Raw genomic sequence first — 14214 nt, 5'->3', positions numbered from 1 at the left:
GCGGCAAAATGGAAGAGTATTGAAATCCCCTCTATACATGGTTGGGTCCAAAAGCTGACAGAATATGCTGGATTAGATGGTCTATCAGAGAAAATAAAGGATAAACCAAAACAGGATTTTGTTTCAAAATGGGAGGTTTACAAAGAATATTTGAAATATAATTACTGCTGTTTAAATTCTGTTGCAGCATTCGAGGAATTTCAGTAATAATTGTAAGCTAGATATAAAAGTTAAGATATATCAAGAAGATGTTAAATTATGATAAACATGTGGGGTTTTTGGCAATAAGTAATATGAAATCGAAATATGGAATAGACAGGAGGTCGGGTCTATGGTGTTAAGATCAAATTGTGTTTTTGTTGTTTGAGTTCTGTGTTTGTTGCTATTCTTGTGTGTAGTTTTGTATTTATGTTTTTTTTCTGTTTGTTTGTTGTTGATGCATCAAAAATAAATTTAAAAATATATATATATAAAAAGGATAGAGATGTCCGAAAGTAAATCGTTCTCGAAACTCACCATTGGGTTTTTTTTTGTTTCCCCCGTAGATCACCCGACAAGTCTTCAGAACCACTCCAGGCTCCGAACCCCCCCACCTCCACTTTCCCACGCTCACACGCCAAACCAACATCACGCGGCCTCCTTCAACTCTCTCAATCGAGGGAACTTCACCCCGCGGAGCAATCCCAGCCCCGCTCCGACAGACCACTCCCTTTCTGGAGAGCAGCAAGCTGGGACGCAAGAGTCCACCCATGCTCAGGACAACTGGCTACTTAACAGTAACATCCCCCTTGAGACAAGGTAAGTCCTGTTTGACTGGAGTGGTGTAAGATGCTCCGTTTGTGCCAGGCATCTAGTCCTCATGAATGTAGAGAAAAGGCTGAGAGTTATGTCTAGGGCACCTGGTGATGCGCCAGAGAAATGAATGGGGCTGACCGTAATCCAGAGATGGGGATTTGGGCTTTGCGCATGTATGTTCATTATCTCTATCCATGGATATATTTTATAGTGACACCCCCAGCAGTCTTGACAGTATGAGGCCCGTTTCACTGCCCTTCTGAAGCTGAACTTGGTCCACTTAGCCCAGGGCCGGCAGTGGCTCTCTCAGGTGTGAATCAGCGGCAATGAATAGAATTTATGCTAAACAGATAAATATTTGCAAATGGATTTCATTTGCATGGCGCCTTCCGAGCATGACATTTGCATTTTCCTTAGCGCAGAATTTTGTTTTTGCCGGGGTGCCGAATGCAAACATCTCTCCCATCTGTTGCTGTCTCTCTTGTTGAGAGAAGGGGGTGGGAAGGCAGAGCGATCTGCCCGCTCCCTCCCATCTTCTCACCGAGGACAGATTGTCTTCATTTTTGTTTGGCTTGCTCTAGTGAGCGCCGAGTGGCTCCTCTGCGCTGCAGGAAGGTGTCATGGGAAGCTTCGCTGATGCAGTGGTCACTTCATGCCATCGAGGCGTTCGTCGTGAGTTCCAGCAACTCTTTTTCTAGAAAAATAGCACTGGAGCAGAATATAACTGTTTGGAATCAATCAGTCAATAGAATAGTCCAGTATTGTTTGTTCAGACTGGCAGCAATTTTCCAGTTTCTCTAGAATAATAATAATAATAATAATAATAATAATAATAATAATAATAATAATAATAATATATTTATACCCCACCCACTCACTTCTGCCATGCCGTCTGGCCTCCTCCTCTTCATAGTTTATTATTTCTACCCCACCCATCTGGCTGGGTTTCCCCAGCCACTCTGGGTGGCTTCCAACAAAAGATTTAAAATACATTAAAACACCAGTCATTATATAAGGAGGAGGAGGAGGAGGAGGAGGAGGAGGAGGAGGAGGACAACAACAACAACAACAACAACAACAACAACAACAACAACAACAACAACAACAACATATTACTTATACTCCACAACAACAGCAACTTATTATACCCTGCCCATCTGCCTGGGTCTCCCAGGCACTCTGGGAGGCTTCCAACAGGAGATTAAAATACATTAAAACATCAGTCATTAAAAAACTTCCTAAACAGGGCTGCCTCCAGATGTCTTCTAAAAGTCTGGTAGTTGTTTTTCACTTTGACATCTGGTGGGAGGGTGTTCCACAGGGCGGGCGCCACTACCGAGAAGGCCCTCTGCCTGGTCCCCTGCAACCTCACTTCTCGCAAGGAGGGAACCGCCAGAAGACCCTCGGAGCTGGACCTCAGTGTCCAGGCTGAACAATGGAGGTGGAGATGCTCCTTCAGGTCTACTGGGCTGAGGCCGTTAGGGCTTTCAAGCTCAGCACCAACACTTTGTGCTTGGAAACTTACTGGGAGCCAATGTAGGTCTTTCATGGGGCTTCTTTCATGCAGAACACATCCTGTGCCACTGAATTATGGCTCTTCCTTACTTTCAGTGGGGACTTAGTTTAGCTTTCGTTTCCTCTTTTTTTTTTAGTGTTAGTAGTAGCTTCATCGCTTATTCCTGACGCATTTTTACTTGGACGAAGAGAAAGAGGAAATTGCCTCGCAGTCGTCTTCCACAGTTTGGAAATATCATCGGCATTAACCGTAGTTTGTAAGGCTATTTTCCCCATTTAAAACGGGAATGAGAAACATAAATTCAGAATGGGCTTACGCGTGCGTACGTTTCTTTTGTATAGCTTCGTCCCCCCGAAGCGGAATAAATCAATATCCTATTTAAGAAACTGGAATCAGTCAATATATTGAAAAGATTTAGCCTCCTAGCTGTGCCGATCACAGAGAGTATAATTGTAGTCTGCAGTGCAGCAGAACTTGATCTTGTTAAGACATAATGGGGGAGATGTCATCGGATGCATTTTCCACTGCCTAAAATATTGCTCCGGCAAGTCTGGAACCCTACAAAGCACCACATCAATCAATTAGTATCCTTCCCCATTAGTCTCTCCCTCCACTTCCCCAAGTTCCTTTGCCACATCTCTTTCCTTGCCTTCTGTCTTTGGATAATTGCATGTTACAGGTGAGGCTTTATTGCTCCTAAGAAACTCCCATCACTTTTAAAAGTGTTGTCAACCACAGGTTGTCAGAAACTGCTGCAAATGTACTCTGAGTCTATGGACACATCTAATCGGATCTATTTGGGGGGCCCTGGTGTGTTGACTAACCTCTTTCCTGCCCCCCCCTTTTGCCACTGAGCATTACAATACTGCCATCTGTCAGATCAGGCTATTTGTCCATCTAATCCAGTACTGTCTGCTCTGACTGGCAGTAGCTTTCCAGGATCTTGACTGGGGCCTTTCTAATGCTAGAACACTAAAACCCATCTATACGAAATGAAGCTGGGTGCTGGAAGATTTGAGACAGACAAAAGAAATTGCTTCTTCATGAAGCTCAGAGATAAACTGTGGAACTCCCTCCCACAAGAAGCATGGGGGGACAAGGCTAGATATGGCCACTAACCACATTGGCTGTGTTCTGCCTCCATTGTTGGAGTTCAGCTCTGAATACTAGTTGCTGGAAATAGCAGGTGGCAGTGCATTTTTTGCTCAGTCCTGCTTTCAGGATCCCCACAGGCAGGATGCTCATACGTTCTTATGCTACCTGATCTTCTCAACTGGAGATGCCAGGGACCTTGGACAAATTCAGCCTTTCCTCGAAGCAAACTGTCTACTTGGAACTGTCTGTGGTGCTGAAACTGCTGCCTGAACAAACTACTGTCGGGAGTCTCACATTTCTTGGATTATCAGTCTCTGTCACAAAGTGCATATATAAGGAGGAGGAGGAGGAGGAGGAGGAGGAGGAGGAGGAGGAGGAGGACGACAACAACAACAACAACAACAACAACAACAACAACAACAACAACAACTTATTACTTATACTACTGTAACAACATCATCAACAACAACAACAACAACTTATTACTTATACTACTATAACAACAACAACGTATTACTTCAACAACAACAACAACAACAACAACAACAACAACAACAACAACAACAACAGCTTATTACTTCTACCCCGCCCATCTGGCTGGGTCTCCCAGGCACTCTGGGAGGCTTCCAACAGGAGATTGAAAATACATTAAAACATCCGTCATTAAAAAAACTTCCCTAAACAGGCCTGCCTTCAGATGTCTTCTAAACGTCAGATAGTTGTTTATTCCTTTGACATCTGATGGGAGAGCATTCCATGGGGCAGGAGCCACTACCAAGAAGGCCCTCTGCCTGGATCCATGTAACTTTGCTTCTCGCAGTGACGAAACCGCCAGAAGGCCCTCGGCACTGGACCTCAGTGTCCAGGCTGAACGATGGGGGTGGAGATGCTCCTTCAGGTATACTAGGCCGAGGCCGTTTAGGGCTTTAAAGGTCAGCACCAACACTTTGAATTATGCTCGGAAACGTCCTGGGAGACAATGTAGGTCTTTCAAGACCGGTGTTATGTGGTCTCAGCGGCCGCTCTCAGTCACCAGTCTTGCTGCCGCATTCTGGATGAGTTGTAGTTTCCAGGTCACCTTCAAAGGTGATCTTACTCCCCTGAAGACATGGTTAGGGTTGCAAAATGCAGCAACTCATCAGTCTAGCTGCTGCTAGGTGTTTGTTGACTGCACTGTTTTGTGGATTTGAGCTGTGGGATGCCTCTCAGGAACAGGGGAGGTGACTAAGACCCTCCCTCCTGTGGAGTGTCCCTAGCTTTGCTCAAAGGCACACATGGAACACTTTTCAAACTTGAACCACATGTGCAGTAGGAAGGAGGCAGAGATGGGGCAGGACTTGGGGTGGCCTGCAGTGTTCAGTTGCCTTGTGTCACATTCCCCTTCTTCTCAGCTATATCTTGTAGCATGAGGGGACTTGATGGAGGTGTATAACGTTTTGTGAGGTGTGAATAAAGTCGACAAAGGGTTTCTCTTCCTCTCGTTACTGGAACGCGGGAAATCCATTGAAACCGAATGTTGGAGGATACAAGGCCGGGAAAGAAAATGCACACATCACAGAGTTAAAGCCAATCCCAAAATCAGCAATGATGGCTGCCAACTTGGAGGGATTTGAAAGATTAGACAGATTCATGGAAGATAAGGCTATGTTCAGAGACAGCATGTCTATCAATCAGTTGTGGACAATCGCAAGTGCGGAGGGTGCTGTTGCGGCAACAGGTTTCTGCTTGTGGACTTCCCGGGTTGGCCACTTTGAGACAAAGATGCTGGACGAGATGGGCCATTGGCTTGAACAGCCAAGCGCTTCCTACATTCTGAGTAATGACATCACACCGTTCTTCCACGTTACGTGGAAGAGGGGGAGCGAGCTGAGTTGGGTTCCTGTTTCAGCATTGTTCTTTATTAAGTCCTAGCTGCTTGCTCTCTCAGGAGAAAGGCTTTTTAAAAGGCATGAATACAAAGAATATCACCCCCCCAAAAAAAAAAACACTTAGGAATGTGTCCGAGTTTCAGAAATAAAGCCATCATTCTTAGCAGGGTTTTGCAGCTTTCTTCTCTCCTTCCTATTTGATTTTGATTGTTCTTCATCTTGGCTGGGAGGGCTGGCTCCGCTCTCTCTCCTCCGCTAAGCCCCTTCCTTCTTCTGTGCTGTTATTGACGCTTGCATTAAACATTATACAACCCCACATCCTGCCTAGCGTTATATTGGCAATCTCCCACTGAAACGTACAGTTCCATTGTAGAAACCCATTTTTACACACAAGCTTTTAACTACTGATAAATTCATATTTATATCCTCGCTGCTACCCTTCTTGATGGTGCATCCATCAAAAGCACTCTTTTTTCTTTCTTTTGTTTTTACTGCCTTCTTCTTGACATACAACTTCTGAATACGCCCGGCTTGGTTTTTAACGGTTTCCGAGTCCGCGTTTCGGCTCACGCAGCTCGATCCTCTTCGCCTCAAAGCTATAAACATGAATTGCGTTTCTTTTCTCGGGATCAGGAAGTGGCCTACTGATGGCCAAAGACTCAGCTTCCCCCAGCAAAGGCTGGCAAGAGTGGGGGAAATGGAAAGAAAACATTGCCCCTCACCTCTGCCAAGGGAAAGTGGGATTCCCTCCCAAAATGAGGGCACGGTATAGAGGAAGAGCGGGGAACCTGAGACTCTTCTGATGTTGCCTGACTCTGTACTGACATCATGACCAGTAGCCAGGGGTGATGGGGCCTGGGGTCCCGCAATATGCAAAGCAGCAAATACAGGTGAAACTCGAAAAATTAGAATATCGTGGAAAGGTCCATTTCTTTCAGTAATTCAACTTAAAAGGTGAAACTAATATATGAGATAGACTCATGTCATGCATAACATCACAATTGTTATAATTGTGATGATTATGGCGTACAGCTGATGAGAACCCCAAATTAACAATTTCAACTTTGGGGGTTTTCATCAATTGTACACCATAATCATCACAATTATAACAAACAAAGGCTTGGCATATCTCGCTTTGCATGTCAAGAGTCCATCTCATATATTAAACTCCAGTAGCTAATGAAAACAATTGCTTACATAAATGGACTTTTCCACGATATTCTAATTTTTCGAGTTTCACCTGTAAAGTTTTTAGGGAAGTTTTTAATGTTTGATATTGTTGTATTTGGTTTCTGTTGGAAGCCGCCCAGAGTGGCTGGGGAAATCCAGCCAGATGGGCGGGGTACAAATAATAAATATTATTATTATTATATTATTATCCAGAGCAATATGTTTGGCATCAGCCTGGCTGCAAGAGTTGTTGGAACAAGGCACGGTCCAACCGTCTTAGGGCTCCACTCTGGATGTGCGTAGGGTTAACTCCTTAGTATTTTCTTCTCCTGAAAATGCCCCGCAAGGCAGTGGAGGTTTAGGATCAGAGTTTTCCTTCTCCTAGATGGGCTCCCTTCCCAGGTGGACGAGCCCCATCTGCCCCTCGCTTCCCTCTACAGCATGTGCAGAAGCCGCCTAACAAACCATTTCCCGAGAATGCATTGTGTTCGGATAGCAAGACCAGCATCCGAAGCTCTGCTGCTTATGTTGGCCAAGACTGACGGTGGGGAGAGCAACAATTGACTGGATTTTCATCATGCCAGCTGCTGCATGGAACAGCAGCAAGGCCTCGATCCAGGGGGTGGTTTTCCGGTCCCAGGGGAAACCTTGATGGTTGCAGCAGCACCGTTCACCCTGGCAGATCTCCCTGCCAGCAGAGCCAAGTAGAGAGACACCTCCACCACACCCAGACCTTCTCTAGCATGGTGGATCAAAGGGTTGGGTTGCTCTGCCCCATCATACATAGAGTAGGCCAGTTAATCATGGCTAACTTAAGCTCCATGGATTTTAATGGGTCTACTGTAAGCATAACTAGGTCTGAATCCAAGCCAGTGTGTTTTGGTAAAGCTAGAAAGGAAGACCCTACAAAGCTGAAAGTCCAGTAGCATCACAGAAACATTCATATAATAACAATAATTTATTATTTATACCCTGCTGGTTTCCCCAGCCACTCAGGCAGCTTATTTCAAGATAGGAAGGCTATCCTCTAATGTTAGGGCATTCATAGTAAACCACGGCTGTAAGGAATCTCCTGCACTCCAGCCTCATCTGCATATCAAGGTATGATCACCTTGTTTACATGGTCGCTTATTCTTGGATGAAATAAGGGTTGACTCGAGAGCTCCTGACCTCGCCGGGAGTGACCTTTGTTGACTTGTTTTCAATTGGCTCCAGTGTCTGATTCAGCTTTTGAATTTTAAGCAAACCAGAGGTTGACGTGAGTTCAAGGGTGCTTATTCAGGGGATGTGTACAGGGCATAATTATGTTGTCTGCCTGTTTTCCTGGATAAAATGAATTGGTACTGATGTGTCTCGGGCTGTGTACATTCGGAGTGAAAAACGAGACGCAGCATTGTAACTCTCGAATGTTTCTTGAACTATGCGCTCCAGCGATACAAGGTAAGGATATTGGGGGGGGGGGGAGCTTGTCTTAGGCATTAACAATTCGCCTTGCAGCGGCAACGTGAAATGTAACCCAAAAGAAGAAAGAGAATGAGATTCAGACTGATTGAATTCTTATCTGCGGATCGGCGAGAATAGGGTTTCTATAGGAAGATTATTGACTGACTGGCATAGTCTGTCTTCTTGCCGGAGCACCCACGGAGGCAGACTCATTACTAGGGACGCTTGCTGCGTGAAATTAAGACGTCCAGTGGATTAGATAGATTCATGCGTGGTGGGTTTGGACAGCTGCGTTGGCAGCAAAGCCATGAAATGCGAACATAGAACCAAACAATGTTTTGTGCTCACAGATCTGTGTGTATATGTGTGTGTAGATATAGCTACTTATTGCATTGGATGTCTGAAATCTGATGAATTTACCTGTGACCGTTGGCAATCCCAGATGAATTCTGTGAATGTCTGAAAGCTCAAAAAGAGGATAACACGGCTGAGTGTTCCTATCACCTGAGTGTGATAGTTGGCATTCACCGACAAAAGGAATTTTCACATGTTCCCAAAGTTCGTGTCGGGTCACCAACCTTGAGACGTGAATGCGAACATTCAACAAACGTTAAGATATTCGTGGCAATACACACACGTATATATTCTTGTGTGTGTGCATACATAGAGTAGATATGTGTATATATGGAAGTGAACATTCACAAATGCTATATATGTATATGTTGTAACATGCTATACATATCAATGAGTGGCCCATCATTTCTAATCCCATGCACAGCTGCACTATAACCATTTGTGGGTTTATGAGGTCACACTTCATAGATGCATGTCTCACTTGGCTTCATTCATGTTTCCATATGTATGTAGAAACATAGCAAAGCAGACATTCCTAGAGACATTGCAGGACAACCTCATTGAGATGGACATTCTCACCTCCTCCCGACATGACGGTTCTTTCAATGATGGGTACGTTGACGCTTAATGTGGTCTTTGCTCTGTTAATATTGCAACCATTCCCTGGTCCTTTGCATGAAAAATTAATCTGTCATATTATTATTTTCCCTCTCACTTTCTTGTCTCACGTAATCTATCCCCCCCACCCTATTTTGCTCTCTTCCCCCCACCTCCCCCCCCAAAAAAGTCGTAATCAGAACAATGAGGTTCATGACAGTATGGAACGCAAATCGTCCTGCACATATTAATGGCAGCCTCGTTAATATGCCAATCCATAGCATCTCATTGGCTTCCTCCTGACAGCTTGAAAGCCATTTCACTAACACAGAGGCAGCTGCAGCGGGATAGCAGGTCTTCTTAGGCATGTCACTGTGTTTTGCTTTGTGCTTCGTTTGAGATGGTTTAAATGTCATAATCCGATGTTTTCCAGGTTTCATGTCTGAACTTTGGGGTGGTGGTGGGAGGGTTTGTGTCCATTTGACAACAGCGGTTGTTTGCTTCGGCGGCACTTTTCCCCATGTGTCCATCATTTTGATTGGAGAAGTTGGCATGTATTTCAGGGAATCGTGGAGCTGGCAACATTTCGTTCCCCTAAGGGGGTGGGGATGGTGTCCCTTTTGGTAAGAGCCAGTGGGACTGCATCCAACAAAACAACAACAACAACAACAACAACAACAACAAACTTTATTTGCATAGCCTACAGTCCATTGCATCAAAAAGACACATATCACAGATACTGATAAAAACCATATATAACCAATAAAATGAGCTGAATTGGGGTTCGGCACAATTAAAACAAGAATAAATGAGATCTTAATTATGAGGGGGCACTGTTATCATTCAGCTGGCAGACCTCAATTTCATGGCCCTCTCAACAAATCTGGCTACCTTCTCCGTTGTCTGGGTATTCTGGTCTGCCAGGAGGAAAAACTGTATGTCCTCGGACAGGCGGCCCAGAATGGCAATCTCTTCCCTCAAGTCTTTATATAAGGGGCAAGACAGGAGTACATGTGATACAGTCTCCACATTACCGACTCCACAGGGGCAGAGTTGATTCTGGAATGGTGTTCTTGAGAATCGGCCTTCAAGAACAGCGGAAGGTAGCATATCTAACAAAGGTAGCATCCAACAAAGTCTTTGCACTCATGGAACAACTTCCACTCATGCAAACAAATTTTGCTCCATCTCCTCTTCTTGCACACCCCTGCACCCCCTTCCAAATTTGTTGGGGGGGGAGCACCCAGAGAATATTTGGAGGGCGGACGTGCAGGGGGAAGGCCTGCAAGTTCCATTGCATGAAAATCATTCTGCAAGTGGGATGCAGCCCGTTCTTTAAAAAAAAGAAAAGAAAAATCCTGATCGGGATAGTTTTAATCCCCAGCCGCTTATTCTGTACCTGGTCTCAGGGCTGTGGTCCTGGAGGCAACTTCCCCAGCAGCAGGTCTAGGGCTGGTCAGTACATGGATAGGTGAGCTGCCTGTGAAAACCTTATGCATGCCATCTGGGCCTTCGCAGAAGAACGGGAGAATGTCAATGATGTAAATAAAGCTTGTCATTTTGGACCACATACCAGTGATCCATCTTAGAGCAGGTTTTCTCAACCTTGGGTCCCTAGGTGTTGCTGGACTACAACTCCCATCTTCCCTAGCCAACATGGCCAGTGGTCAAAGATGATGGGAGTTGTTGTTGCTGCTGATGGTGATGATTGAATTTGAATGCCACTCTTCATCCGAAGATCACAGGGCGGTGTACAAAATGAGAACACAAAATATGTAATAAAAAGGGCAATAACGTGTATAACACAAAAACCAACAAAGCAAATGAATAACTCCCCTCCCACAAACATATTTAAAAGGACATAGATTATTTAATCAGCCCAAGGAACATTTTCCCCTGGTGCCTAAAGGTTTATAATGAAAGCACCAGGCGAGCTTCCCTGGGGAGAGCATTCCACTAACAGGGGGTCACTGCAGAAAAGGCCCCGTTCTCGTGTTGCCACCCTCTGGACCTTTCATGGAGGAGGCATGCAAAGAAGGGCCTCAGATGATGATTGCATGGTCCTGTTTGGTTCATACGAGTTGTGGTTCAAGAACATCTGAGGACCCAGTGTTGAGAAAGGCTGATCTAGAATATTTGGGGTTGGCCAACCAAGGTGCCTTAGGAAGAGGTTCAGCCAGGAGATTATGGCGTTGACCAGAAAGTCATGTGAATGCAGCACAGGATGAGGCACCTGCAGGGGAGACTTGGCATCAGACAGCCTTAACCTCACCCATGTTGACTGGCTCTCTCAATGGTGTAAGACCACTGATTTCTCTCCTGCAAACATGGCCCTCTCTCATCTCCACTCGGAGGGTAACACTAGGCTGGGAATCCCCCTTTGCTTCTTGCAATGTGGAGTTTTACCCTTAGACCTGCACATCCTGCCATTACTGCTGCTGCTGCTGCTGCTTCCTTCCTTCCATTTTGATGAGAAACCATCTCCCAGTGTGTACCAGCTCGGCTTTGGGTGGTGCCCTTCTCTTTACGGAGAGAGTACAGGAAAGATGTGAAGATCCGCCACAGGGGTGCCAAAAGACCACCACTGACAAAAAAATCTCAACACTTGTCACAAAATGCCAGTGGCGCAAACGTAACATGCATCGTCCTTCCCTCTGCGCAGTGTAGCAGATAACATTTGGGGACACACTCTCACACAACTAGCGAAGGCTGGTCTATTTGGGCAAGTGGGCCAGTGTCCCACGAGCCTCAGCCTGGCATTCTCCCTTCGTCACTTGCCTGCCTTCTTATTTACAACCTCCCAGGAGAGTGGATCTGTGTGTCATTAACTCTGGATCCACCTCCTCTCGGTCTCCCTGAGCACTGCTCTATTGGACACCTGTCACCGCTGTATACAAGCAATATAATTTGTCCTTTGGCTTTCTTATGGAGACATGAATTAGCAGCTTCAGTGTTTTTTAACAGGCTTACTTTTTTAATTTCAGTGGATGCATTTCATTTCATTTCTTCCTTCTTTCTTCTTCTTCTTCTTCTTCTTCTTCTTCTTCTTCTTCTTCTTCATTCCTGTTTTTACAAAGCCCTTGTCCTCGATGCATGACACTGTTTTTATGTGTGTGTGTGTTTGTGTGTGTTTAGCCAAGTGCTGCTAAGTTTAAAATCCTCCTTGTGCCTCAATCGTTTGCAATCTCTCTCTCTTTCTCTCCCCACAGGCACTTCCTGTTCAAACCAGGTGGCACCTCTCCCCTCTTTTGTACAACTTCTCCAGGATACCCCTTGACGTCCAGCACTGTGTACTCGCCTCCCCCTAGACCTCTTCCCAGAAGTACATTTTCTAGGCCAGCCTTTAACCTGAAGAAACCCTATAAGTACTGTACATGGAAATGTGCTGCCTTGAGTGCCATCATCATCTCAGTCACACTGGTGATACTGCTGGCTTATTTTATCGGTAAGTTTTCCCTTCTTCACCCCTTTCTTTCTCCTTCGGCCCTTTTCAGTACCCTGTGAAAATATTGGTGTTGCTGTTGCTGTTTTCATCGGGCGATTCTGCTCCTTTGGCCGAGTTGCCCAGAAAGAACGTCTGCCTTGCATACTGTGTGCTGCCTGTTTCTCTGCTGGGGGGAGAATTTCTCTGCTGGAGGGAGATTTCTCTGCTGGGGGGAGATGAAGGAATTTGCTGGACAGATCTACTCCCAACCTCTCCAAACAGCTCATCAATGAGTAAAAGACCCACATACATATAGGAAATCTTCCAGTAGGCATCTAGAACATCAGGATGATAGCTCCAAAAAGTTGCTTGTGTTTTAAACCAGGGTTCGCCACATTTGTGTCCCCAGATGTTTTTGGACTACAATTCCCATCATCACTGACTAGTGGTCCTGCTAGCCAGGGATGATGGGAGTTGTAGTCCAAAAACAGCCGGAGACCCAAGTTTGGGAAACTTTGCTTTAAACAGTCTGTTGCGCCATATGCTACAGGTAAATGCATATTCTGCTCTTAGAGAAACATCTACAAATACCTAGAGGGCAAACAGTAAATAACAGAACAAAAGAAAAAAGAAAAAAAAATCCTTACAATAGCACCTTAGAGACCAACTAAGTTTGTTCTTGGTAGGAGCTTTCGTGTGCATGCACAAAAGCTCCTACCAAGAACAGACTTAGTTGGTCTATAAGGTGCTACTGGAAGGATTTTTTTTATTTTTTATTTTGTTTCAACTATGGCAGACCAACATGGCTACCTACCTGTAACAATAAATAACAGCTCACTTGGAGTGGCGGCATGTGGTTACTTCCTTTTTGGTGATTTCTGAATTTTGACAGGGAAACATCTTGTGGGGAGGGAGAGGGGGCAGGTTAGTAGAAGAGTCAGCTTGCCCCCAAAGTACCCCAGTACTCAACTTAACCTTGAGATTAGTACCCATTCTTGATTTCTTTGTTTCCACCCCATTCTCCGATAAATTAAGTGAATGGAGCTGCAAATGGGGTGGTGGTAGTTGGAAGAGCAGTTTTCAGGTTTACTTATCTATGAAATCTGCGTAATTTAGGGCAAGACATTCCAGATACTAAATCCGGAATATTGTTTATCCCCTTTCAAAATCTTCGCACAATAGCTTTGCAAACATGGGAAGTGGGCTTCCTCAGTTTTCCAGCTTTTCCAATACTTTTAAGGCATGGAAGGATGGAAGACTTTGAGGGGTGGGGACAGTGATCTTGCGGGATAAGAAGGATAAAAGCCTTCAACTGTGTCTTTATTAAGCCCAGCCCATTTGTGATGGTGTAGTGGTTAAGAGCGGTAGACTCGTAATCTGGTGAACCGGGTTCGCGTCTCCGCTCTTCCACTTGCAGCTGCTGGATGACCTTGGGCTAGTCACACTTCTTTGAAGTCTCTCAGCCCCACTCACCTCACAGAGTGTTTGTTGGGGGGGAGGAAGGGAAAGGAGAATGTCAGCCGCTTTGAGACTCCTTCGGGTAGTGATAAAGCGGGATATCAAATCCAAACTCTTCTTCTTCTTCTTCTTCTTCTTCTTCTTCTTCTTCTTCTTCTTCTTCTTCTTCAACTCTTTTTTGGGTTGCTCTTGGGCACAACAGCCTCCAAACTCTGTTATGTGATAATTCTAAATCATCTCTCAGAATTATTGCGTAATTGAGCAGGGAGGCTATCTCTGGAATGTGGTTGTGCCTAAGAGAGTCCCTAAAGAATTCTACTTGAAATATGTCGGTCTCAGTGAAAACACACATACCTCTTTGCACCTGGAATTCTTTTCCTGTATTTTCTACCTCCCTGCTGCTCTCTTACCGATGATGCTCCTGCAATTCAGAAAACAAGTACTTGCAGTTTGTGTCTCTCTTTTCTCCTTCGATGAGACACCAGCTTAACACG

At 45.1% G+C, this 14214-nt stretch overlaps 1 protein-coding gene across 1 annotated transcript in view; it reads left to right on the top strand.

Moving 5' to 3' along the window:
• The first annotated feature begins 556 nt into the window (after positions 1–556).
• The window catches only part of TENM4 (teneurin transmembrane protein 4), a 202290-nt gene continuing 188632 nt past the window's right edge, over positions 557–14214 (top strand). Inside the window, exons 1-3 of the mRNA XM_033146027.1 lie at positions 557–798; positions 8755–8853; positions 12048–12283. Of these exons, the coding sequence (XP_033001918.1) occupies positions 8807–8853; positions 12048–12283 (283 nt within the window). The 5' untranslated portion in view covers positions 557–798; positions 8755–8806. The remainder of the gene's footprint in view (positions 799–8754; positions 8854–12047; positions 12284–14214) is intronic.

The sequence above is a fragment of the Lacerta agilis genome, chromosome 4 (genome assembly GCF_009819535.1).
Source record: "Lacerta agilis isolate rLacAgi1 chromosome 4, rLacAgi1.pri, whole genome shotgun sequence".
Taxonomy (NCBI): domain Eukaryota; kingdom Metazoa; phylum Chordata; class Lepidosauria; order Squamata; family Lacertidae; genus Lacerta; species Lacerta agilis.
This window is presented reverse-complemented; position numbering and strand designations above follow the sequence as displayed.